At 48.4% G+C, this 25,765-nt stretch overlaps 9 protein-coding genes and 2 non-coding genes across 11 annotated transcripts; 6 read left to right on the top strand and 5 right to left on the bottom strand.

Moving 5' to 3' along the window:
• Positions 1-285: 285 nt before the first annotated feature.
• Positions 286-3,161, top strand: L228DRAFT_237812 (poly A polymerase C-terminal region-like protein; the record flags this gene model as incomplete). The annotated part of the gene is made up of 5 exons (XM_018330975.1): positions 286-1,111; positions 1,165-1,749; positions 1,801-2,252; positions 2,304-2,759; positions 2,820-3,161. The coding sequence occupies 5 exons, from the start codon at positions 286-288 to the stop codon at positions 3,159-3,161; spliced, it is 2,661 nt and encodes an 886-aa protein (XP_018188785.1).
• Positions 3,162-3,239: 78 nt separating this feature from the next.
• L228DRAFT_281970 (hypothetical protein) lies at positions 3,240-4,697 on the bottom strand. The gene is made up of 2 exons (XM_018335934.1): positions 4,312-4,697; positions 3,240-4,240 (listed from the first exon to the last, which is right to left on the bottom strand). The coding sequence occupies exons 1-2, from the start codon at positions 4,655-4,657 to the stop codon at positions 3,408-3,410; spliced, it is 1,179 nt and encodes a 392-aa protein (XP_018188784.1). The 5' UTR covers positions 4,658-4,697; the 3' UTR covers positions 3,240-3,407.
• A 182-nt stretch (positions 4,698-4,879) lies between these two features.
• Positions 4,880-4,979, top strand: L228DRAFT_t68. The gene has a single exon. It is a non-coding gene; the product is annotated as a tRNA-Val (tRNA).
• A 632-nt stretch (positions 4,980-5,611) lies between these two features.
• L228DRAFT_281969 (hypothetical protein) lies at positions 5,612-8,659 on the top strand (the record flags this gene model as incomplete). The annotated part of the gene is made up of 2 exons (XM_018335933.1): positions 5,612-5,774; positions 6,470-8,659. 2 exons carry the CDS (start codon positions 5,612-5,614, stop codon positions 8,545-8,547), a joined length of 2,241 nt encoding a protein of 746 aa, XP_018188783.1. The 3' UTR covers positions 8,548-8,659.
• Positions 8,660-9,201: 542 nt separating this feature from the next.
• L228DRAFT_245968 (nucleic acid-binding protein) lies at positions 9,202-11,200 on the bottom strand. Its single transcript, XM_018332291.1, has one exon. The coding sequence runs from the start codon at positions 10,917-10,919 to the stop codon at positions 9,549-9,551; it is 1,371 nt and encodes a 456-aa protein (XP_018188782.1). The 5' UTR covers positions 10,920-11,200; the 3' UTR covers positions 9,202-9,548.
• On the bottom strand, positions 11,190-15,417 carry L228DRAFT_245965 (hypothetical protein). Its single transcript, XM_018332290.1, has 7 exons — positions 13,991-15,417; positions 13,837-13,937; positions 13,592-13,778; positions 13,440-13,537; positions 13,255-13,388; positions 12,933-13,205; positions 11,190-12,870 (listed from the first exon to the last, which is right to left on the bottom strand). Exons 1-7 carry the CDS (start codon positions 15,144-15,146, stop codon positions 11,571-11,573), a joined length of 3,249 nt encoding a protein of 1,082 aa, XP_018188781.1. The 5' UTR covers positions 15,147-15,417; the 3' UTR covers positions 11,190-11,570.
• A 542-nt stretch (positions 15,418-15,959) lies between these two features.
• L228DRAFT_106605 (DnaJ-domain-containing protein) lies at positions 15,960-17,669 on the top strand. The gene is made up of 4 exons (XM_018328911.1): positions 15,960-16,223; positions 16,284-16,303; positions 16,428-16,546; positions 16,633-17,669. Exons 1-4 carry the CDS (start codon positions 16,163-16,165, stop codon positions 17,396-17,398), a joined length of 966 nt encoding a protein of 321 aa, XP_018188780.1. The 5' UTR covers positions 15,960-16,162; the 3' UTR covers positions 17,399-17,669.
• Positions 17,670-18,890: 1,221 nt separating this feature from the next.
• Positions 18,891-19,379, top strand: L228DRAFT_106608 (hypothetical protein). The gene has a single exon (XM_018328912.1). It carries the CDS (start codon positions 19,003-19,005, stop codon positions 19,261-19,263), a length of 261 nt encoding a protein of 86 aa, XP_018188779.1. The 5' UTR covers positions 18,891-19,002; the 3' UTR covers positions 19,264-19,379.
• A 2,448-nt stretch (positions 19,380-21,827) lies between these two features.
• L228DRAFT_106611 (hypothetical protein) lies at positions 21,828-22,989 on the bottom strand. Its single transcript, XM_018328913.1, has one exon. It carries the CDS (start codon positions 22,871-22,873, stop codon positions 21,989-21,991), a length of 885 nt encoding a protein of 294 aa, XP_018188778.1. The 5' UTR covers positions 22,874-22,989; the 3' UTR covers positions 21,828-21,988.
• L228DRAFT_106612 (hypothetical protein) lies at positions 22,990-23,764 on the bottom strand. Its single transcript, XM_018328914.1, has one exon. The coding sequence runs from the start codon at positions 23,652-23,654 to the stop codon at positions 23,106-23,108; it is 549 nt and encodes a 182-aa protein (XP_018188777.1). The 5' UTR covers positions 23,655-23,764; the 3' UTR covers positions 22,990-23,105.
• A 1,228-nt stretch (positions 23,765-24,992) lies between these two features.
• On the top strand, positions 24,993-25,112 carry L228DRAFT_t69. Its single transcript has one exon. It is a non-coding gene; the product is annotated as a tRNA-Cys (tRNA).
• The last annotated feature ends 653 nt before the right edge of the window (positions 25,113-25,765 follow it).

The raw sequence follows: 25,765 nt of genomic DNA, 5'->3' as shown, positions 1-25,765 counted from the left end.
AAACAAACAAGTTCTGGAGCGCTGTAATTCATATGGATGTCTGCTGCTTTCTGGCATCCTCTTTGCAAACCACTACCTGTCATAGCTAAACGATTTGCTCCTCAGCGAATAAGCACGAGTCTCTCAAGAACACTCTACTTAGGCCGGGCTCATCTCAGTCGCATGTCGTATCGCACGACCTCAATTGACCTCGAGAACCTCCGGGGCACGAAGAAAAGAAGAGTCGATTCACCTTCACCGTCGAGAACGATCCGTCTACCACCCATGGCACCCGTACCACTAGAAATGGACAGCAAGAGGAATTTAATGCTCACCCCTGTCGAGGGCACATTGAGAAAGCTATTGCTTGATGTTGCAGACTATATTGATGGCTCAACGAGCCCTGGAAATGCGGTTTCCGGGGTGCCCGTTCCGCCTAAATTGGCTCATTCGAAGCTCGAGCTCCGTTTCACCGGCGGCTGGGTCCGTGACAAGCTTCTAGGAATTGGAAGTCATGATATTGACGTTGCAATAAATAATATGACTGGCTATCAGTTCGGGCTCAAAATGAAGGAGTATTTGGAAGTCCCAGGGAATCTCGAAAAATACGGGCTGGGAGAATCGAATGACAAAGACGAAAAGTCCAAGACCAAAGTCGTTGGTGGTCTCCACAAGATAGAAGCAAACCCTGAGAAGTCAAAGCATCTCGAGACGGTTACCACAAAGATTCTCGGTCTCGACATCGACCTAGTGAACCTAAGGAAGGAAACATATTCGGAAGACAGTCGAAATCCTCAAATGGAGTTTGGGACCGCAGAAGAAGATGCGCTACGCCGTGATGCAACAGTCAATGCTCTCTTCTATAATCTTCAAACATGTTCAATTGAAGATTTAACGCAGCGCGGCCTCAACGACATGGCTATTAGGCTCGTTCGAACACCATTACAACCTCTGCAGACCTTCAAGGACGATCCCTTGCGTGTCTTGCGTCTGATACGCTTCGCAAGCCGGTTGAGCTACGAGATTGATCCGGAGGCAGAGGAAGCGATGAGTGAACAGAGCATAAGGGATGCTTTGAAGCTCAAGATTAGTCGGGAAAGGGTTGGCACAGAAATTGAAAAAATGCTGAAAGGTGAAGTCGTTCGTCCGATGAATGATCACTGAACAACACTAATTCATTTGCAGGTCCTGATCCTCGTCGATCTCTGCAGCTAATTGATCGTCTTCGACTTTACACCACAATATTTACCGACCCCACTCAGAACGACGCATTCACACCAGAGACAAGCTCATGGCACTACTCCTACGAATGTGTCCACGACATCTTATCCGCTGCCAATAATGACTCGAAAACAGCTCCCTTGTATAACAAAGTGCTGCAGATTCTCATTCGAAGCTCTGAAGAAGCCCACTTGGCATGGATCCTTGCTTCTCTCACACCGTACTCAGACGCACCCAACCCTGCGCCTGCTCAGCCTGGAGGGAAAGCTCTGCCGCCTGTTGCTGCAACGGTTGCTCGGGAGGGAATTAAAGCTACGAACAAGGTATTCGACGTCATATGGGGTGCATTCAAAAACCTTGACGAGATAAATAAATTCAAGGCTGCTGTAGTCAGCGACAAACGTGGAGCTTCCAGGAAATCAAGTGAGCCGGAGCTTGCTGCTCGTGATCACCTTGGTATGGCAATTCGTCGATGGGGTGCCAACTGGCGATCACACGTACTCTTAGCACTTCTCCTGGAAGTCGTCGAAGCTCGAGGTGTACGAAGAGGTCTGTTTTTCTCCTTTCAAAAATCACTGGACAAGCTCTCACATTGTAAAGATGCCATCATCAGGGATTATTCCACTTTCCTTTCCCACATAGAAGACCTCGATTTATTCGATGTATACGCCCTAAAGCCTATTCTTGACGGAAAGCAGTTGGCCAAAGCACTAGACACTAAGCCTGGTCCATGGATGAAAGATGCTTTAGAGGTAGTGATGGCATGGCAGCTGCGCCACCCGAAGGAGACCGGCTCCGACGGAGCGATTGAAGAAGTTAAGAATGGCAGAGGTGAGCTCAACCACGAACTTATGGAATTTTTCCTGCGGCACACAGTACGACCGCTTTTTTCCAAATCTCAAAATCCCGAGATTACCCCTCAGGGGCGGAAGGCCATGCAACCACAACGGACAAAAGGTGACTTTATGAACAGCGAGGCAACCATAAAGCCGTGGAAATTCAAAGAGGCGTATGCAATGAGTATCTTGGAGTGGATCCTCAAGCATTTAAATGTGTGTATTTGCTCTGACCCACTGCTCCTTCATCAGGCTCACCAGTTATAGGAATACCTCACGGAAGAATTCTGGCCACTTTTGGTGCCCCCACTCATGACCATTGTTGATGACGATGCTCCTGAGATTAAGGCCAAGGGCTGTTTCTTTCTGAATCTGCTACTCCAAGCTACTTCTCCAAGTCTCCTGGACCGTACCGGTCTAGGGGAGGTAATGGCTGGTGCATTGTTGCCTTGTTTTACTTATCTGCCAACTTTGACGCCTGAAGATCAGTCTCTCGAAATACTTAACGCCGCGTTTCCCGCCCTCATCACACTCTCGCGAGTCCGCTATCCGGAGGAAGCAAATAAGGCTGAAAGATTAAAGTTTCTGGACCTTATTATGCGCCAGGGTGTCTTCCATGCTTATGAACATGCAGGTGAGCATGTTAAGATTGCTGAGACTTTGATCCAGCATGTTTCAATCCTAGTTGATGAGATGGGGATATATTCTGCCAAGCATTTAAAGGTAGGTTATTGTGCTGTTCAGCTCCCATTGATCGTGTCCCTTGTTAATTCAATGTTGCAGTTTGTGATACCCATTCTCTCAGACATTCTTGACGCTCCCTTTGCAACTGCGTATCCGCCCCTTTTAGCAACCACTTTATCAGCTCTTGAAAATGTTATCACGATAGATTGGCCCCGCATGGCGCTCCATCGCGGGGAGATATTGCGTGGTTTGACATCTTGCTGGTGCAAGCTAAAAGAGGATGAAGCAAGCGACCACACCACCCTTAAGCAAAGTACTAAAAATGCGGTGAAGCTCTTGACCGCCGCAGTGAAAAGCGATGCACAAGTCGAATTGGCGTCAGAGTTCAAACTACTTGTTGAAAGTGATGAACGGCTTTCTGACCTATTAGAAGATCCATGAGTGGACAAATAAATGAAGCAATTAAAAATAAATTTTTTAAAATTTACCTATATCATGCAAAGCATAGCAATTTTGGGCCAGCCCCGAAATCGTCACATCGCCGCTGAGACGCTACGCTACATGACTGAAATATGAATGTCTATTATCAAATAAGATATGTACTATTGTAGCGAAAAACGAGAATCGGTGAAATTGTGCATAGAATATATCCCGTGATGGCCTTCTTCTACATTTCTGGAATCGGATTTAGATATTGAAGCCTCCGTGGTCAGCTGCATCACAGAACCTCCATAGTCCAGCATTTTCAGCCGCTTTCCTAACGCTAGATAATTCCTGTTCAGAGATCGGCCTATTAATATCGGCATATCGTACACTGCCAGCCTTGTCCTTAGAGCTGGGCAATGGTCCTCCTTCAGTAGAACTGGTATCCGGTTCCGAAGCACTCGTTTGTCGCTTTGGCTTCCCGACATGTGCATCAGGGTGATATTGTTCCATGATATGGATATACAGGTCTTTCGACACATTATCTGCTAGCCACCGGACGATTTGCTCACCCTCTTCCTCCTTTCCAGGCATGACTAGATGACGAACAAGCACGCCCTTCTTCGCGATTCCGTCCGCGGTGAAGGAAAGGTCGCCCACTTGATCATGCATCGCTTTAATGCTTTCCATGGCCGTCTTCGCGTAGTCGTCAGCCTTGAGTAACCGCTTTGAAGTGCTGTTGCTCCAAACTTTGAAGTCCGGAAGGTATATATCAACCAGTCCATCCAACAGCTTTATCGACGTAAGCGAATCAAACGCAGAAGTGTTGTAGATGATGGGTATCTTCAAGCCAAGGTCTCGGGCGTGAAGAATAGACAGGACAACCTGCGGCACAACATGTTCCGGCGTTATGAGATTAATATTATGCGCTCCACCCACATCCTGTAGCTTCATGTACCACTCAGCGAGCTCTTCAGGGGTTAAATCCTGCCCATTACGCTGATGCGCAATGTCGTGATTTTGGCAAAAGACGCAACGTAAATTGCATCCCGAGAAGAACACTGAGCCGGACCCATTATGGCCTTGGATACATGGTTCTGAAATTTGAAAACATCGTCAACAAATTAAAGCGCCACTTAGTGTGTACGATATCAATGAATAAGCCTACCTTCTCCAAAATGAGGCGCGATTACATTGACCTTGGCTGTCTCAGCACCAATCAAGCAAACTCCAGTCTTTTCATAACGGTTTACTCCACAAAGACGCGGGCAGAGATTGCAGTTCCGCAGGTGTGCATATGCTTCAGACCGCTTTTTAGCAGCATCTATAGATGATAATAATTGGTACCTGGGAAGATATTCATCCAGCAGGAAAGGCGGCGCAAGGTAAAGAGTTCGGCTTTGGGGAAACACAGCCGGCGCTCTCAATTTAAATGCTCCGTTAAATGGTGAAAATGGCCTCAACGGCGACACTGATGTATTACGCCGTGTCAATGCCTTCCAGAGCCCATTCATCGCGTGTAATGGGCGTCATTGCTCTGGTATCAACAATTGCGGATTCCGCGGGGATTGACGTCTTCCCTCGCCACTGATATGCAATGGATTTGTTATCGCGTAGCACGTGTAAGTGCTCTAGCCGGGTTCGGTTAGCCTTCTTAAGGCGGTGAAGGAGCCGGGGCGCTTTGACGGTAAAATTCGCGTTCATATTTTAGTTTAATCCCGCTGTCTTTAACAAGCGGCCGGATGGTGTAGTTGGTCATCACGTATCGTTAACATGAGCCTCTTCTAAGAAGCCTTGGTTCCGATAAGGTCCCCGGTTCGAGCCCGGGTTTGGTCATTCTTTTTGCATGTTCTTCTTATATCATCTCTTTTTTTTACCAGTCCAAGGAGTCAAGGACAGAATCATCAGCATTTCAAATATATCACTTGCGTTGGCCTGGAAAGTATTATTAGTAAAGGAGTATCCTTTTGAAATTGCTTCTTTTGCGAAGCCTCTAGTAACTTTGTTACCTGGTAAACCGTTGTGGTATCACTTTGTTTGGCATTTGCAACATTGTTTTCTGGATTTTTCTAGTCCTGTGGAATTTTGCTGGTTGAAGTCAGCATATCAGAAGATTTTCTTCAAAGGGGTGTTTCTCGTCTCTCTACAACATGCACCTACACAAATGTTAGCCTCTCGTCTGCCTTCCAAGTCATACTCACCTCATCGACTCCTCGCCGGGTACAAAGGTGCGGAGAAGGATGCAATTCTTTGCAGATATGAGACGATGTTCTGCATATGATGATGTTACAGGCCTCTCTTTCTCGCTTCGATAGATGATGTCGAATATCTAACAAATGCAGACTGATGAAGAGGATTCTCCATTAGAACCTCTGTCTATCCCGAAGCTGGGCCGGCTCTCTTCATTCACACGAATGGCATTGCCTTTCCCTTCTCAAGACGGGAGAGTAATCCTGTTATTATTCGCGATGACCTTTGGTGATATTCACAATGTCCACTTGACTGGTCCTGGGGGCATAGGGCGAGCAATCGCGATTTGCAACCTTGAAATCGACCCAAATCTGCGACCTTTTTCGACTCAGGATCTGCCACTTGACCGCAGACTTCTCGATGCCTCCGTGGCCAAGGCTAGTGAATTAGTCATTGCACTTTGTCACGGTTCCACTATCTGGGAGAAATTATTTCCAATTTTCTCTGCGAGAAGCCTTTATCTCATTTTGGGGTTTGATGAAGTGATTGCCCTTGGTTTATGTGGTTTTGTTGCAATATCGATCCTTCAATGCTGCATGATCTTTTGCGAAAAGCAGTTTCAATCCCAAGCTCGCAGCGATTGGATTTGATACGCTAAATTTTGAATCCCGTTCTTTTTCCGTTTGCAGTGACAACACTCACTACTTTCCTGTGGGACTTGTAAAGCTTTCTATTGCAATTCCTTTTGTTTGAAGTTTTGTCATGTTTATGTGTGCGTCATTTGCATTGTTCAAAAACACTTCACCAAAGCGGAATGGCATGCCCTTTATTTGCAATAGTATTGCATATTCCGGTGTCAGTGTTAAGGTCAGTTCAAAAGGGGGCCAGTGGCCGAAGGAAGAGTGAATGCGAGCCTCAAATCTGGCTAGTCGAGCAGATTGCAAAATTTACGACCAATCAAAACAACAGTATGATTTACAGAGATGTCAACAAAGATTACTTATGAAAACTTTTTTGCTAAACTTTTCCAAGATCTCGGCCACAGGAACTCCGAAAGACTAGTTGGCAGGCTTCCATCATTTTCAGCTCGCTCCAATGCTTTCACTCGGAAGAGGTCTGACTCCGCTCAATCTCAGTGTCTGCAATTGATTCTCGATTTGAAATGGCGAGGTCCACAGCCGCAGGTTCAATACAAGCACTGGAGATGGAACCAAGTTTCTCGATAACCTCCTCTCCCCCTGATTCTAAGACGCTGACGCCTTCCAGCAATGATGATATGACCTTCGAGGAGCTTATTCAAAAGTACAGCAATCGCGCAGCCCAAGTTAAAAAGGCAAACCATTCAGCGCCTCAGACAGTGGAGCAATTGCAGGGCGCCGGGAGACCGCAGCCTCCTCAAACTCCTCCAGCCACGGCATCGAATCCGGTCCTCCAAAGTCCATCTGAAGTTGAGGAAGGAGAAGTCGTTGATGATTTCAATATCGAGCTTGATCACGATACTCTGAACTCTCCGGAGGAGGCAATCAAGGTCACGGATGCTCCTGATGCACCCAATGAAAAAGCTGCCGCAAGCTCGGATAGTCCCTATTATGGTCATATCTTGTCAGAAGACACCAGCGAGTACAACGGCCAAGTGACGAGTCTTTTGAATGATGTTGTCTTCAACAATCTCTATCATGGGCTGCAGGCTTCGAAAACGCTTCTTACCAAAGCTGACACAGTACACGACCGCAAGAATAAGACTGGAGATGTTCAAAACCTGATTCAGGCCTGCATTGATCACTTACGAAAGCGTCAACTCGCTGTATTGAGTCTTGGGATCAGAGCAGTACTTGACATGACTTCTGAGCAACAGCAGAACTGGAAAAAAGAGGGTAAACTTTTCCTGGAGCTCGTGACTGAAAAGAGGCATTACGAGCAAGAGAGTGCAATTCGAGCAGCAGTCTCACCTCCCAAGTCAGAAGCCTTGCCTTCTGATAATACGGCTTTCACAGCGCAGAGGGCTAAAGCAGCAGTTTCTGAAAGACCTCAACCGTTAGATAGACAGGGTCGTACACCAGCTAAAGTACCTCTAGGCCCTGCCGCTTGGGTTCGCGCAAAGACCGCCTCTAAACCTATGCTTGCACCTGCCTTTACTTCCCAAAAGAAATCCGACTCTGCAGCTCGCATCCCCCGCCCCAGCCGGAACTCGGAATCTTTCCAATCTAGAAACTCTGCTGAAATAAATTCTCCTCCAAAGGGTCAGACATTTTCTTCGCCTTCGAAATTTAACGCTGGGCAACCGCCCACCGCAAAAAGCTTCATCTCTTCCCGCTTGACAAGTTTGAAGACTTCTTTACGCCCTCAAAGTAAATTCAGCATTGTTCCTAACGTCCAGAAAAGTCCTATTACCTTCCTACGAAAGCCTCGCCACCGCTGGCTGAAAAAGCATGGTCTCATGCTCAAGAAGATAGCTGAAAAGGGGCGTAAAATCATTCACCGCTCTGCAAGTCAAATCCAGCAGCCCATTGAATTTAAAGAGAACTCTGATCCTCGCCGTGGCCCGAATAACAATCAACTTGATCCAGAGTACGAATTCGTACAGAATCGGACCAGCTCAGTACATCCACCAGCTAATCATGATCCTCTTTCTACCTATGATCGTCTTCATCAACCGTACACCCCAAAACAAAGCCGATATGCTGACATCGAGGACGATCCCAGCTACAATCCCGAGTATGATTATGATTATGATTATGAACCCCCTCGTACAAGAAGACTGGCAGTACGCCATGAGACTCCGTCCTCCAGAAACATCTACGGCAACGCCATGACTTCACGTCAGCCACTTTATCAGGATGAATTTATTTACGATAGTCGTCACAGTCCGTATCCCCGTGGCAGCAACGCTATTCTGCGCGGTGTAGACGCTGTCTCTCGCCGGGAAAATGACATGATCGAAATCGATAATTATAAGCTACAGACTCGAAAACCACATGTCGGCCCCGCACGGCGCATCCAGCACAGCCGCGAGAATTTTCACACTGACATTCCCAATCGCAGAAATTCGCTCTCTGCGCGTCCCTTTCGTCGTCCTGTCGCAATTGGCCGTGAGGAAAAACACGAGTCTCCACTACAGTCAATGCATGGACCTCCGAAAGATGACAAGCGCAAAGAGCTTAGGTTCAGAGCTGGAGGAGATTACTACAGACCCACTTACAGACACCCGTACTAGAAGCTTTTTTTTTTCTTTGTTTTTTATCTTTTTTTTAAAAAAAACAAAAAATTGAGTTGAGTTGAGTTGAGTTGGACGTCAATACAGCATTCTGTCGACGATTCCGCAGCCTAGATTTCCTGTCAGCTTTCCTCGTGTTTTTTTCTTTTCCGAATCCTCTCTTTTATTCGTTTTTTGCTTTTTTTTCCCCCTTTGTTTACTTCTTCCCTGTTCTCCTTTCTTTTCTTCCCTTTCCTTTTCCTCTCTAGTCACAAATTTCCAATCTGTCCTTTGGTCTTCGTCGTCTCATCCAATCCTCAACTTGTTACAGTTGGGCACTCTATTTCCCCTTTTCCCTTCCTCTTTTTTGACATGAGCAGTCCAATCTACATGCTCATACCTTCAGTTCACAGAGTCTTCCATTTTCCTTTTCCTTTTTATCTTGTCTTTTATCTGGAAATTTCTACAGACAGACTCTACACACGGACTTGTGGGTACTGTAGCAAGCATATCTTCCCACGAATCCTAACCTCTTGTCCTTGTCTCCTGCTTGACTGAGTCTAAACTTGGCATTTTTGCCGAGGCTAGACGTGAGAGACATGAATTCTCTTTTCCACAAATTAGTCACCTTGAATGGGTTAGCATTGTAGCAGCTCTCATTCAGCCTTTAAATGAACCTCTAAATAAAACATTTTATTTTTTTTTTAAATCTGTTTATATGTATCCTCGTTTTCCATGACTAGCCAGCCCTGGGAAAGCATTGGACGGCCATCCGTTTTCGTATGGGTATGTATAGGCGTAGTGACTACCTTAGACGCGGGTTTAAAATCGCAAACATTCATCCTGGCCAAGTTCAAACCCACTCCTTGAGGGAAGAGGCAGCGTGTTTACCAGAAGAGAAGAAAAAAAAGAATCGGATCATCTATTCATATAAACATTGCCCAATATTCTAAGTGGTACCTAAGTAGGGAGAAAAGCACAAAGCACCAAATCTACCGCCCATCATATCTCTTTTATTTTAATTATCGCACAACACCATTTTTCAACGAGGTGACAGTGCAAGCGCCCTTGTCTGCGACCACCAGCTTGGCAACGCCCTCTTTGCCCTCTGTGGCAGTGATTTGCGGGACGGCCTTGACATCGAAGCCGACGCCGAGCTCGGCGGTGGTAGTGAATCCCGGCTGGATGGTTTCCCAGATCTTCTTCTTGGGGTTGAGCACGGACTCGGGCTCGCCTTGCCAGCCCTCGAAAAAGACACGGTCGCCGGCCTGGGCGGCGGGAGGGGGGTTGACGAGCTCGACGGGGCCCTTGTGGGAGTCCTCCTCTCCCTCGGCGAGGCGCGGGGAGGCGGCGAGGACCATGGCGGCGGACTTGATGCCGCGCATGGTGACGGGCTTGAGGTTGCAGACGGCGACGATCTTGCGGCCCTGCATTTCCGCGAGGGGCACGAGGCCGTTGAGGCCCGAGCACACGGTGCGCACAATCTGGCCTTCATACTCGGAGGTGTTCTCTGTGCCGGGCGCGTCGCCGCAGGCAATCGTCGAGACGTACAGCGAGTCGGCGTTGGGATGGTTGACGGCCTTGAGAATGTGGCCGACGCGGAGATCGATCAGGGCGGGTGACAGGACAAGTTCCTTGGCAGGGGCCTTTTGGGCCTTGGGCGCCTTTTCCTTCTTTTCCTTCTTCTCCTTCTTTCCTCCAGTGGCGCTGGCGGCAGCGCCGGCAACGGCGGCGGCAGCGCCTTCGACCTTTTCCTTGACCTTTTCGCCAACGCTGGGCTTGCCCTTGCCTACGGGGAGGTCCTTGGTCTCACCCTGGGCTTCGTTAGAAGAAGGCGCCGCGGCGGCGGCAAGAGCGGCGGCTTTTTCCTTCTTCTTGCGCTCCTTCTCCTCCTTGGGGTCTGCGGGCTTGTGCACGAATTTTACGTCGTTGACGTCAATGGATACTTTGTCGGATTCGGGGATCTTCGCGGCCTCGCTGAACACGGGAGAGTTCTGCACAAAGTCGACAAAGCGGACAATGTGGTGGTATCCTTGCTGGCCGGTACGCTCTTCGGGGGTCCACTTGGCGACAAGGGGAGCAAGGTAGGCGTACAGCGCAACATCAGCAATCGAAGGCTTGCTGCCGAGCAGAGTGGTGCGGGTGGAAAGGTGAGTGTTCAGCGACGACAAGCGCTCGGCCTGCTTGGCGGCATCCTCGTCGGCGGCTCCGAAGCGGGAGCCCGTCGATAGCCATTGCGAGATCTCGACCTTTTCGGCATCAGCGTAGTTGGTGGAAGGGAAGACGGTGGAGGAAAGCTGCGAGAGCTCGGCGGGTGTGGAGGTCGCTCCAGAAGGGGCAGCGCCGGGGTGAGCCCGTTGAAGGAGGGCGTGGAAGGGATCAGATGAAGCCATGCTGGAGAAATGCGGCAGTCTGAAAGGCAAACGACTATCAATTGGCGGACAAAACGGTCGTCGTGAGAGGAAAGTAGTTGCGGGGCGACAGAAGAAGCGTAGTGGTTGACTTCTTCCGAGAACAAATTTCGCAGAGACTGCGGACTGCTGGATTCTGACAGGGGCTAGCGCCCGCGTAAAAGAGGTAATGGGTTGAATGGTTGGGACCGATCTGCTGCGTACCAGATCAAAGAGGATCTTGGAGTTGATATGGTGATTTAAAAGTGAGTAGGAGGGGCAGTAGAGAAAGAGTGAAGCTCCACTGGACAGCCGATGACACACCCCCACCTAAAATTTCCTGACGGTTCCCCCTTCGTTCCCGCTCTCCTCCCCAAGCGAGTCTTTAGGGTTTGTTTGGCAACGTCCTATCAAGGCAACAACAAGGTTTAAAATAGATGCTGTGGTTTTGGAGTTGGTTCTAGATGATCATTATTGAGGGCACTTGTGATCATTTGCTGACGTATTACACTATATACAAATTTGCTAAAATCTACTCTCTGAATACTCAGAAACGCCGCCCAGATGCTTCGCTACAAGATGCTAATAAGAATATACTGGAGAAAAGAATAAAAAAGCATTTCTTATGAAGATCGTCAATCCATTGGTCCTTCTCTATGATTGTTCTCCCCTCTGCTTGAACAGAGACTTGCCCTTCAACCACTGCCGATATGCCTTGTATCTCTTCTTGGGCATGTCTGCGTCCGTCACGGTCAGAGGATCGTCAGGTACCTCCAAGAATTCAGCATAATCAGCAAAGTCCTCTTCATTCATGACGGGAATATTGCCCTCAGGGCCGTCAAAAGCGGTCGCCGCGTTAATATAATCAAAAAACTCAAGACTTGTGTCAGGTGGAGTAGCCGTCGTCACTACCAAAGGTAGGTTGAGCGGGTGACTAACATAGCGCTCATACTCTTCTGCCTCGGAGCGAGTAACCTCGGGATTCAGCGAGTTGGTGACGAACTGGTCCAGTGTCCATTGCGGGTTATTGAGGGTAGAGGCTTTTGTAGACTTGATGGCATCCGGATATTCCACTCCTTGACCAGAAAGTGCTGTGCTTGATCGAAGTGGCGATGGATTTGGCGGGAGAGAATCGGTCGTGAAGCGTTGAGGCTCCTTCATGATACCCTGCAGTGGAACTGAAGAGGAATTGGACCGGTGATGACGGTGTAGAGCTTTTTCATTAAGTCGAGGGGATTGCAGCCAGCGCGTCACGGAGGACGATCTGGGCCGCGGCGTGGTGGGAAAGGAGTGCAACGAAGGATTAGGGGAGGAGCTTGTTGATATACTATTCGTCTCATCGTGCGGATCCAATATCGTCACTCCTTTGCGCGACTTCTTCTTGTCTTGCGTGTCTGAATCTGGCGTGGTCGTACGGACACGAAAAGGACTGAGATCATATCGACCGTCCTGAGTCGATTTGAAAGGAATGTAACGTAAAGTCGAATTCATTTTAAAAGAGAAGATCTTGAGAAAAGATGAGACTGCAAGTGGACGATAGTATTCAGTCCAGTAATCGTCAAAAAAGGCGAGTGGCTTCTCCTGGGTCGCCCTAGGAAGTGGGAGTAAAGACGGCATTTCACGACGCTCAAGGTGTGCTGGTGTGTACCATTTAATATAGTGACGGCGCTTCTTTCCAGAATACGTGCGAGGGTCGACGTGGTGAAGATAATAATCAGTTGCAAGATCCCAGAGCATGGGCTGCCCCTGAGCAAAAATGTAATTTCCTAGGAAGAGGTTGTAAGCCTCTTGGCGCTGGGCATCAAGAAACGAATTGTTATAGTAGCGTTTAAAGCTTTCGACCATGTCTCTGGAATGACTGGTCCATTGGTTGATCTTTCGGTATGTTTCCATGGTGTTGACTAGGTGAGAGCCACCGTATTGGATAGCGATGGTGTCGCCATGATCGTGATACCTAAGACAAAAAGAAAACGGATTTAGTAGATGGGCAGATTCCATGTGAATGAAAGCACTTACATATGGGTAAACAAGTTCACTGCATCGGTATCGTATTCTAGGAAAGTGTCGTTAATAACTCCAAGAGCATGAAGTTGATGGCCTAAAGCGCGTTTTCCAATGACAAATTGCGCGGCATTGGTTCGATCCAGACAATCGATACAGTTGGTCCTCGCTACGCCATTCTGCATTGTTGACTCTTTATCTTCACCATTTCCATTGCGAAAGAAGCCAGTGACGTTTATGACTTCCTCGGCGATACCCTCCAGAGTACCAATCACGTCACCTTCTCGACTAGACAAAGATTAGTTTCAGAAAAAGAGGTCGATTGTGGGAGGGTTACCTCTTGGATGCGCGGCTCATATCCCAGGCTTTATACAGAATTTTCTTATCTTTAGGCAGGAACTGGTTGAGATAGCCGATTGCACGAGTAAACTCATGGAGGAGTTTAGATTCTCTTGGAGTTCTCTCCCTCGCCTAGTACAAGTGAGTCGAGGAATGAAATTTACCAAGATGGCATTCGCTCACCTTCACAAGATTTAGAACATAAATTGGTGTTCCATATCGCTCAAACAAATTGTCAAAATGAAGAGCTGCGGCAGTATAGAAAGGGTCGACAAGATCCACTGATTGAGGTTAGCAGAGTAGCTGACAAAAGAGAGTAGTAAACGTGACAGCACATTTGATATCTGGCTTGGGCGCCACGCCAGTACTATCTTGAGTCCAGTATAGGGGAATACTGCCACGATGTTGTACGTAAGACGTATAGTTGGGATTTGCAAAGAGCGATGGTCCTGGCGCATGAAAAGATGTTGTGATCATTTCGGAAACAATTTGTTCCGTCTCCACATCATTGGCCACATAGCCCTAGGTCTTTTATGAGCGTTTCAAACTCCTGGTCATGTACCCTGAATATACTGCTTACAAGGTCATTGGCGCCTCTCTTAAGATAACGTGCACCTGCAAAATACCGCGATCTTCTAGCGATGATCGTGATATACACCATTCGGCTGTAGACAGAGAGGGCTGGGTACAGTTAGTAACGGGCAATTTCCTTTGGGAGATATATTTGAACGCACTCGCTTGGTCAACGAAGCCATGGATAATTGGCAGACACCAATCGTAGGTATTCTTTAGAGCGGCCATGGCCGGCTCAAGGAGGTAATGATTCCAGACGAACATGGCATTATAGTCAGGGGACTTTGGCTGCGATAAGCCAGCGGCAAGGGCTTCCCGTTCTCGTACCATATTGTGTTGTAGCGTCCGGGTAATGTCGTAAGAATAGCTGAAATAAAAAGAGCGAGAAAGGTCGAGGTTGTTCAAAATGCCGAGAAAACGAGCCTCTTCGGGGTTCTTGTCGGGCCGCAACCTGGAAGCCGATGCCGTAGTGAGAGGAACAAGCTCAGTCCCATCCACTTGATAAACATAGTGACCACCTATCATGGCCACCTGGCTGCGTTTTGTGATCAAAAGCATATAATAAACACCCGTGAATCGAATGAAGCCGAGTAAACCCCATGTACTGCTTTTCAAGTTCATGCCCCCAGAGGCTTTGTTGCCATCGTCAATGGCATTCAAAAGTTGGTTCATTTCCTTTTTCGTATACACGATTTCATCTTCCGTAATGCTGAGGTCACCCGAGTCTGCAGTCCGGTCAATCTTGAGGATACGAAATCGACGATCCATTAGATCTCCTCCAACAACATAGTAACGACTGGCAGTCTCATAGAGCGAGAATTTGTGCATCTTCCAGACGCCCTCCTCACCGACTTTCTCATAGGCTGCCCCTCGATTCCGCTGCAGGTTTGGGATTGGACTGGCCGTTCGCTCAAACGAATCGGGCACAGCTGGCTCCTCATCTTCATCCAAATTTGTACTTTTCGAACGTGGACCGGGCGAAGTAGGTGGATTATTCGAAAGTTGAGGAAACGTTGGAACGGCTACCTTGATGCCATTTATTGATTTGTCTTCCTCTATGCGTCCATTTTCTGCCGTCGTTTTGGATGAGGTCGATGATGATTTCCTTTCACTGGCATGATCCTCAGCTAGGGGCGAGGTGACTGGAGATGGGAGCGCAGAAGCCGAATTTGTTGACGATGAAGGCTTGCGCGCCGCATCAGACTCAGCACGTAGCAAACTATCTTCTGACGTCCGCTTTCTCTCTGCGTTTCCAGGCTCATCCTTTCCCGGTACTTGTGGAGTCGCGTCACCTTCGTCCTGTTCGAGCGCTGCCATTGTGATGAAACGCCAGCCCTTGCCGTTTACGTCAATCTACTTGACTCAAATCTACCTTTGTAAATTTTGGATCATATCCATTGCCCGTGACTTGCTTCCTCTTATCTTGGCTAGTGAAGTTGTAGTTGAAACACAGTACGTGACAGCTTCAAGGGTCACGCAATGGATATTCTTGTCAGTCGTGATGAGCTCCTAGATGACTAAAACCATCTCACGAATCAATAATTGAATCATCTATGAATTATTTCCATATTCATAAATTGCATGTAGTGATAGCCATATGCCTCTGTTCCGTACCAGCACGTGGGGGATGAATACGGTCATCTCCAAACATTACGTAATATCATGCTGTCATTAACACTTTCGTATACTTTCACTGATTTTTGCATTGCATAAAGCTAAATGAACAGCACAGGTGATTTCACATGCACCACATCTCCCTGTGTCAGCAGTCACACCTTCCCCGATAGTCCGGCAGATACTAATCCGTCCACTGTCTAGCTACCCTATCGAGAAGAAGGTCTTGGTATGTTACGTCTCCACTAACAGTCTTTGCGAGTGGGCTCTTTCACATGTCAAGCAGATAATAATCATAAGTTACGGATCTTGACTGACTCAGTATCATTAGGGTCATGGTTCTCCACGATTTCATCCTTATAATCCAATCATAATAGTGCCGAAGCCACGGCAATTTAGCCATTCTTCGGACCCTGCAACTTCTTTGATTGTCCAATATCTCCTTTCGGGCTTTTCAATTTCTCCTTATTTTTCTCGTTTGCGTATCAATACATCCATTCATCGACTACCACTTCTGTCACTTTTGGATGAACAAATTATTATCTCCACCCGCCCTCCCACACACGCACTACTGTGCATTCAAATTTCTTTTCTTTCTTCTTTCCTCGGCCCTTTATTAACATCACTATGCCCCCCGTTTCCTCCATTGCTCCGTCTCGCGTGACGATATCTCTCTGAGACCTTTCGTTTTCTCGAGTCAATGTCATGCGCACGAGGATATGTCGTGGCCCAAAAACGAGGGCGAGTCCCCATACGCTGCGACCGAGGCCATGATAGACGGTGGGTTCTTCACATGTGATTGCCCTATCTTCCAACTCAGCGCGAACTAACATCACCCAGCAATTATACGAGAAGAAGATGTATGTCTTCCAGCACTGTCCATGATGTCGAAAAAGTGAAATCAATTTGATTGACTTTGATATCTTCACAAAATCTAAACAATCACGAACAACTTGCTCACCAACGATTTCAAATGCAAAATAGTTATACAAGATACTCGGCGCATCACGTACCAGCAGTCCGTCTGATCTCCGCCGATGTTACCTGGAGCGCTCGAAACTATGCCACCCAGATAAAAATCCCACGCATCCAAGTTCCACCAGGTACCTACCTACCCACCTACCTATCACCATCCTGCTATGCTTAATTGCGATATTGGTCCAACTGACCATTAACAACGTCATCACAGCGCCTTTCAACGCCTCGCGTTCGCATTCGAGATTCTAAAATCCCCATCGGCACGGCGCACCTATGACCTCGCTTCCACGCCGCCTCCCCGCTCTTTGCGCACCTCCAACAACACCACAACCTCTACCCCTTCTTCGGAGCACCCTACCAGTCGCCAGGGTCCTTTTCTCTTCACCAACCCCGATAATCCCAATGGCAACGAAGACCAAACGTTTCGGCGGGCCGTGGAGGCGGTCCTCCACGAATTCATCACGGGCGACTTCACTCTTGTGCGGCGGTCTCTTGAACGGCTCAATCGACGCTACCCGCACCTAATCAGCGAAGAGGTCGTACTCACCGTAGAACGCAGCTTTGTGCGGATTCGCGAGCTGGTTCTCACGACCCGGACGTATGCGCTGCTCGTATACATTGAGCTCGGACGCATTCACCGCGTACAGAAACGGCTCATGGGACTCGGATACTTCGATGTCCTTGGCCGCGTAAGACTGACTGTCCATCTGGTCCGGGTCACCCTTGCAGTTCCCATGCGCGTTGATCGCGCCCTCAAAGCAAAAGAAGAAAAAGACTGGCGGGCTAAAACTGCAGGCCTCCAAGCCGCGGGCCTGCCTTTACCAGACGAAACACGTCGCGCCGCAGGAATTCTAAATGAACGAATGAGTAAAGTTTTGGAATTCATAGTCGGAGAAGCCGGCCGTGACGAAGGAGCAGACGAAGCGTGGGATGCCCGAATGCGCCGCGAGAGTGAAAATGCCACCAAAAAGGGTTGAATGCCCAGTCTGAACGGCGCCTCGACCGCGTCATAAAATCCGCTGCAGTCCCTTTCCCTCTATATCCTGCTTCTTCATAGGCATATGCATACCACACAATATTTGCATATTCCGACATCTCAGATCTGTCGCGTTCGATTCGCACATCAACATCTACCTACACCCTCTCTGTCCACGCTGCACAACTTCCTTCATGGAAGCTCACATTATATCCACTTCTCCCACATCTATTCTTTCCACTACGACTAGCATCGCCTCACATATACAGTATCCTATGTACCTCAATACCTCTATACCACACCAGCAAAACGCATCAAGCTGGCTCACTCGACCACCCGCCAAAACGTTTTTCACCTAACTTTTGACTTTCAAGAAGCATATTTGCATAGCTTAATCGCAAGGTGTTACGGCGTCATAAACCAATCTGCCTTTTTTTTTTTCGTTTCTTTTCTATTCTTTCTTTTCTTTCATTTGTTTTCATTGTTTCCCACCTTTTTTCCCTTGTCCATTTTGCTATTCACCTTTCTTCTCAAGTTCGCTGTCATGACAGACGTAAAAAGGGTTTTGGGGCTTCTAGATCGTTTTCCTTTTCTTTTTCTTTTTTCGTTTTCCTCGTTGTTCTTTTTACCGTTCTTCCTTTCATTTCCTTTTCCTTATCCTCTTCTCCCTTCTTCCTTTCTCTGTTAGTCGAAGACGGAGATTCGACTGACTCTGGCCCGACCGCACGACCTGTCACTAGCATCTCAAATCTTTAGCGTTGCATTTTCTTTTGCTCTCTACATCACGCCCTTCCATTCTTCCTTTTGGCTTTTATATAGCTCGTCGCTTTTCATCGCTGTAGTGATTATGAAAAGAAAGGAGAACAAGCATTTGATGGCTCTAATTCTGCGTGCTTTGCTTTGCATCTTGCGTCGTGATACTCTTAGCTGTCATAATGGAGTGTGTCATGTGTCATGTGATATGTATCGAGGGTGTTATAGGCGTCTTTCTGGTGCCTGAGATGTTATAAACTCTTGGAGGTATTTTACTGACTTCCAGGACCAGCGCAACTGATACGTTCATAGGAGACAGACTTAAGGGAAGAAAAGGGCATATGGGGACAAAGAATATCGTCTGATCAGATACTTTATATTAAGAAAAACAAATTTTCTATCAACTTTGAGAAAAATCCCCCCCATTGCAATTGCGAATCGATTTCTTTCTTCATTGCAACTCACCAACGACGGCGGAAATGCCAATGGAGCTTTGCAGGTCTGAAGAAATCGAATGACGATGAGATAAGCCAAGAAAAAAAAAAGAGAAACCTGAATCCCTTCTTTTCCCATTACCCGGTACACTTCCTTCCTTCTCTCCTCCTCTTTTATTTTTTCCCCTCCCATTACGTTCTGCGTAAAACAAGAAGAAGAAGAAAAAATTATATTGCGGGTTTCTCTCTCCCGACAGTATTACTATTACCCAGCCCGTGCGAACATGTGATCTAAAACCTAATTAAAAACACAAAACAATAAATATTAAGACGAAGAGGAAACAAGGACATCTGTATCCTTTTTCGTATCTATATATTATATGATTAGGGGACGAATATATATTATATTATTGATCGAATGACGATGAAAATAATAATAATGACGATGATGATGACGACGAAGAAGGGGAAAAAATATCGACATCAGTTTTATATATATCCTCCTTCTAGATCACTACTCTTCGATTACAAGAGCATGGCAGCGAAAGCGCACATGACGAGAGCGCCAACCTTGGGGGCACTCTTGAAAGTAGCCGCGCCAGTGAACGCGGGACGAGCAGGGCCTGATGGGTCAAATGTTATTATAGGTTACTTCTTGGCATGTCATGGTCGTATATGAAAAGCAGAGAAATGATGGGGTAATATGATATAGCGCAGGGAAAAACTTACTCGTCTCAGTTCCTGACTGGGCACCGTGCTCGCCCGAAGCGGGGGACACCTCGGTGCTGGGAGAGGGAGAGCCAGCAGGTGCTCCTCCGGCGTTGGCAGGTGAAACTTCAGTGCCAGGAGAAGAACCAGCAGGGGCTGCGCCAGCGGGAGCGGCCTGTCCAGCGCTGGCAGGGGAGACCTCAATGCCGGGGGAAGAGCCGGCAGGGGCAGCTCCGGCTGGAGAAGCCTGGCCAGCTTGTCCGGCGGGAGCGGCCTGTCCAGCACTAGCAGGAGAAACCTCGGTGCCAGGGGAAGAGCCAGCAGGAGCAGCACCAGCAGGGGCGGCCTGTCCAGCGGGGGCGGCTTGACCAGCACTAGCGGGAGAGACCTCAGTGCCAGGAGAAGAACCAGCAGGGGCGGCGCCAGCAGGAGCAGCTCCGGCAGGAGAGGCTTGGCCAGCAGGAGCAGCTTGTCCTGCGGGAGCGGCCTGTCCAGCACTAGCAGGAGAGACCTCAGTGCCAGGGGAAGAACCAGCAGGGGCAGCTCCGGCGGGAGCGGCCTGACCGGCGGGAGCGGCTTGACCAGCAGGAGCAGCTTGACCGGCAGGAGCAGCTTGTCCAGCGGGGGCAGCCTGTCCAGCACTAGCAGGAGAAACCTCAGTGCCAGGAGAGGAACCAGCAGGAGCAGCGCCAGCAGGGGCGGCCTGACCAGCGGGAGCGGCTTGTCCGGCAGGGGCAGCCTGGCCAGCGGGGGCGGCTTGACCGGCAGGAGCAGCTTGTCCAGCGGGGGCAGCTTGTCCAGCGGGGGCAGCCTGGCCAGCAGGAGCGGCTTGACCGGCGGGGGCGGCTTGACCAGCGGGAGCAGCCTGGCCAGCGGGAGCGGCAGCGGCAAGAGGACCAGGAGCTTGACCAGCAATAGCGGCGGCAACAGCCTGACCACTCTGTCCAGCAGCAGCCGCAGCAGCAGCCGCCTGGCCGGGAGCAGATCCTGGACCGGCGACAGCAGCAACAGCGGCAGCGACAGCCGGGCCGGAAGCTCCCTGGGCGGCAGCGGCAGCGGCGGCAACGGCAGCAGCCTGGACGGGAGAGGCACCCTGAGCAGCAGCAGCGGCAGCGGCAGCGGCAGGAGCAACGCCCTGGTTAACAGCAGCGACACCAACCTGAGATGGGCTGGCGCCCTGTGCTGCTGCAACCCGGACGGCCTGGGAAGCAGCGACAACTACTGCGGCAGCGGGACCTTGAGCAGCGGCAACACCTTGGGTAGAGATGACCTGGGGAGGAACAACACCCGAGGCAACCCGGACAGGGGTAGCAGCAGGAACAGGCACAAAGGAGATGGACTGAGTGGTAAGGACACCCTTGGCGGCAGTCACGACAACAGCAGCAGGGACAGTGACGGTCTGGCTACCAGCCGGGCAGCTGGGGCACGCAACAACGGAAGTAGTGAGAACAAGAGGAGTGACCTGGGCCAACTGAGCGACCTGAACGACGGACGTAGCAACACCTGAGGGGCAGGCCGGGCAGCGGAGAGTGACCGTAGTGTAGTGCGCAGCAGTACCAGTGGGAGCCTGGAGGTGGACTGCGGTCTGGTTGGCGAACTGCTTGTAGCTTGGTCTAATCGTGGTCACAGATGGGCCAGCGGAAGCCTTGCAGGTCAAGCAAGTAACAACAAAGTCGAAGAAGCCCTGAGTGGCCTTGCCCTTCTCGCCTGGGTAGACAGGAGCGGGGAATTCCTTCTTGGGGGTCTTGACAATCTTCAGACGCTGCTCTGGGCAAGTAGAGCACTCGCGCGAAACAAAGATGTCGGTCTTCTTCTCAACAGCAACGACAGGGCAGGTTAGGCAGAGCTTAACAAGATAGTACTCCTTGTTTCCAGAGAAGTAGTTGATGACGTTGCCAGCAAAGTTGGCAATGACCTCCTTGTTGACCTTGGTGATATCAATCTTGACCTCCTTGTTAACATTGATGGTAGTGTTGTTAATGTTGTTGATCACTTGATTGACATTGGTCGTATTGTTGTTGGAAACATTGCTATTGTAGACGTTGCTGGTGTTGGAGATGTTCTTGTTAACATTAACATTGGTAGTCGTATTGTTGTTGTTGATGTTTTTGTTAACATTGTTGGTGATGTTATTGTTGTTCACGTTGTTGTTGATGTTGTTCGTGTTATTGGTATTGTTAGTGTTGTTGATGTTGTTGATGTTGTTCGTGTTGTTGGTATGGTTGAAGTTGGCGTGATTGGTAGTATTACCGTTGTTGATGTTGCCGTTGTTGGTATTGGTGATATTACCATTGTTGATGTTACCGTTGTTGGTGATATTACCATTATTGATGTTACCATTGTTGGTAAAGTTACCGTTATTTTCGTTGCCATTGTTGGTCACGTTGCCATTGTTGATGTTTCCGTTGTTGGTATTGGTGATATTACCGTTGTTGATGTTGCCGTTGTTGGTATTGGTGACATTACCGTTGTTGATATCGCCATTGTTGGTAAAGTTACCATTTTTGCTGTTGTTATTATTTATGTCGTTGATGTTCGTGTTATTGTTGGTGTTGGTGTTGGGATTGTTGACGTTGACGTCGTTGGCATTATTGATGTCGTTATTATTAGTGTTGCCACCGGTACCATCGGTACATTGGTTAGCTGTATATATTGTCAGAGGGTCTTGCAGGCTAATATGGACAGAAAGGATTTTTTTACATACCAGGGACGACGGTCAAACTGACAGGATTGCAACCAGCAGGAGCAGAGCCAGATTGGAGAACTGCATAAACGGTATTACTTGTTTGGCAGAAGCTGGCAGCACCATTGGAGAAACCACCATTGGACCAGCTGAGCCCACCTCCGTTGCTGAAAGTGGTAGAGACTTCCTGAGCAGGATTGGAGGCGGCCAGAGGGACACTGCCAGAACCTCTCGCGGCAGAAACTGCACCGCCATTACCATCAGTAAGCTGACCGTTCTGGGGTTGCAATTTAGCTGCTGCTTGACAGCTGTTGACAACAGATCCACCGGCGCCAACGAAACCTCCGTTGCTGCTTGAAACTTGACGCTTGGCATTGGTGGCACCAATTTGCAGGACAATCGAACCACTAGCAGAGGCAGAGGCGCTGGACGAGCTGGACGAGCTCGAGCTCGAGCTCGAAGAGGAATTGGTCGGAGAAGCAGTAGAAGAGGGGGGAGGAGTAGTAGAGTTATTGGACGGAGTAGAAGTGAAAAAGGGAGCAGAAGAAGAAGAAGAGAAAGAAGAAGAATTGGACGGGCCCGAAGTGAAGGGAGCAGAGGAGCTCAAGGAACTCGAAGAGCTCGAAGAGGTCAACGGGCTGGAAGAGCTGGAAGAGCTGGACGAGCTCGAGGAGCTTGACGAAGAGCTGCTATTCGAAGAAATGCTGCTGCTGCTGCTAGAAGAGCTGCTTCCGGTTGACAACGGAGCAGTCGTCAAGGGCCCGGGAGTCGGCGCTGCGCTGGGGAAATCGTCCGAAGTAATTTGGCGTTCATAGACGAACCACGGATCGGCGGCGACATTGGAGGCCAGCGCAAGGGCGGCAACCAGAGCGGCAGAGCCGCTGAAGCTTACCTTCATCGTGAGAAGGAAATGGGGGAGATACTAAAAAAACGAGAGTGGGGGTTTCTGGAAAACAAAATCAAACGAGTGAAGAATGGGGTTGAAAGAAAGGGGGGGGAGTTCGTGTTCTTTAAGAAGCCCGCGAGCCGGTGAAAAGCAAAGGTGATCTTCCCGAAAGCATCACATAGACGCGATGCTGAAAATAGAAGGCCCAGGAAATTGGGCAAAGGGAAAGCAATAGTGGTTGCTTTCACTTTGATACCGAAAGCAGAAAAGCCATAGGATGAGGATATCCCGGGGCGAGGTTTTCGGGGTCCAGATGACCCCTAAAATTAGAGGGCAGTGGCATCAAGGGAACAGTAATGGCAGTACAAAGTAGGAACCAAAAGGCTCTTTTGAGACGATTGAAATTCAAATCCAACTGCCATTCCGGCGTCCAAAAGAAAGCATCAGGCTTTGATTGCAATCCTTTCCTCAAATTCTGAGCGCTAAAGTCAAGAAAGGTTCGGATTAATTCAACTGGTTTTCCAATCTGGCGGATTTGGGCCCGGACCGCCAAGCTTCCGCTGGATTGCCAGTCCCGCGCGCTAAGCGATGACGATGGGGTGCGGGTAGGGTTTGGACGGTTGTTGTCAGGGCCTGTTCCGCCGCCAGGGTCCAGGAGGCGGAGCCAACAAGGTGTTTGCCTATCGTACTGCTTCACAGGCCAGTCCATTTTTCCAAAGTAATCGAAAGCTAAGCTCAATAACAGTTCCAGAAGCTGCCTAGTGATCAGTCCATAACAGTTGATCATTGCCATCTCCTACCTAAGCAAGTTCCTTTCAACGCGATGGTGATTTTTATCAACGATGCGAAACCCGGCTGGCTTTGTGGTCAAGTTGCCGGAAGCTGCAACCTGGCTCGAAAGAGAACCTTTTCCCAGTCTCTTCGATTTCCAGCCGGGACTGAAAGATAGCAGGGCTTGAAAAGTCATCAGTTGAGGAGCTTTTCCCACTCAGGATGTAGATAGAACTAGCAGAAGGAAAGCCCCAACGGATATGCAATTTTGGTGATCAAAGCTTAAATCTTCCAAATCTTTCCATTGTTTTCTAGACCAAACACAATGGTCCGGATATATTTCCGCGAGCAGCCTTGGTAGGCTTGCGTGATGGTCATTAGCAAAGTCGGAGGGAGTTGCCGGTCGCAATGCATCGTATGGTATTCTGAATACGTTTCATGCTTTGGCAGCTGCCAATGTGCATGTGGTGGATTAAGATGGAGGCAGAATTTGCTCCGTGCCGGCCCAGCATCAAACCCGGTATAGTGCGCAGTAAACATTGATGCAAAGAGCTGTTAATTGCCACTGCACTCGCCCAGCTTAATGTTCTGTTAGTTCAAGAAAAAAAAACCCCCTAATAGGGACCACTCCATCCGGGTGGACATGAGCAGAAAGAGGTTTTGGTGGCACTGTGCTTGACAGTGTTCTGGGTATTAGGGGTCGTGACACCCAGTGAAAGTGGCCTCAATAATGACCCATTGTCCATTGGATTGACTGGTTGCATCTTAGCTATTCAATCGAACTTGTCATAACCTGTGTCAATTCATAAACACTGGACAGATAAACAAGAAACCAAGTAAGTATAGTAGACAGAGAAATGCTCCGGTAGAAGCCCGACATTATAAAAAGTAGAATCAGTGAACCGTAGCTTACTCGCAACTTTAGTCAAATTTCCAAATCGATCAGCTCCCTCATACTCTTTGAAAGTCATTGGAAGCCATCATCTGCTTGGCTTGCAAATTGCAGTAACACAAATGCATCGCTCAATCGAACGAAACTAGGAATCATTCCATTCTGCGGATCTGGACCGAAAGTGAGTACACGCGAGGGCAAAATTGTGCTCATCCAACATTCTGTCTTTCTTCACATTATGGGATTTTGAGACTCAATGATCCAATTGCTTCAGTGCAAGCACAGTGCAAGCAATTGCTGTATATTGCAGCTGTAGTTTGGGGGGTTTCAAGATTGAGGCAAGCTAAGGCATGTAACAGAGTAGCACGGCCAGTTACCCGTCAAGTTTGATGAAGCAGAGTATAATGTAAGGCTAGCACCTCGCTTGCGGTACTTATATTGTATTTCCAGCCACTACAACCAATAACAGCTGCCTTAGCTCAGTGGTAGAGCGGGAGACTGCAGTTTCTTCTAGCCGCCTCGGCTCAGTCGAGGAAGGATAGATCTCCTGTAATCTTCAGGTCAATCGTTCAAACCGGTTAGGCAGCTTACTTTTTTCATTTTTATTTTTTTAATAAATTCCGTATCTTTTGTTACTTGCATGGCATATGTTTCTCCTTTGCAATGTTTCGTTATTCCTTTTTTTTTTTTTTTCCATTCGAGCTTGAGTTGTGTCTGTATCGGGATTTCGAACCGTAAATGAATTGGTAAACCTTAAGAATATTTTCGCGCTGTAATATTTCCAGTTGACAAAAAATAAAATGAATAATAACTATGACCTTTAACTCCTTTTAAGTCACAAAAATATAATAATCACAAATTTCCCACTGTCCACAGTCAACAGTCCATCATAAATTGCCTGCAGTGTATACATTATACAGTATGGCCCTACCATCTACGATTCGATGATCCATTAGGTACCTAGGTAGTACTAGTGTCACTGTGTCACTGTATCATACCTTTAGTCTAAACAACTACAGTAGTACAGTAGTACAATACAATACAGTACAGTGCAATATCCAGGAATCCAGGATTCCAGAGTCCAGTCTGGCTGGACTGTCCGGACTGTTCGATGGTCTTATGTCAACAGTCAGTGACTCAGTCAGTCTTGATTTTAGTCTGATGGTCAGTTCAACGTGCGTCCAACGATCGAGCCATCTGCCGGGAGTAACATGAAAAAGACAACAAAAAAAAGAATAAGG

Source organism: Xylona heveae (assembly GCF_001619985.1).
Source record: "Xylona heveae TC161 unplaced genomic scaffold L228scaffold_4, whole genome shotgun sequence".
Classification (NCBI taxonomy): Eukaryota; Fungi; Ascomycota; class Xylonomycetes; order Xylonales; family Xylonaceae; genus Xylona; species Xylona heveae.
Note: the sequence above shows the minus strand (reverse complement) of the source record. Positions and strands in the feature narration are given on the sequence as shown.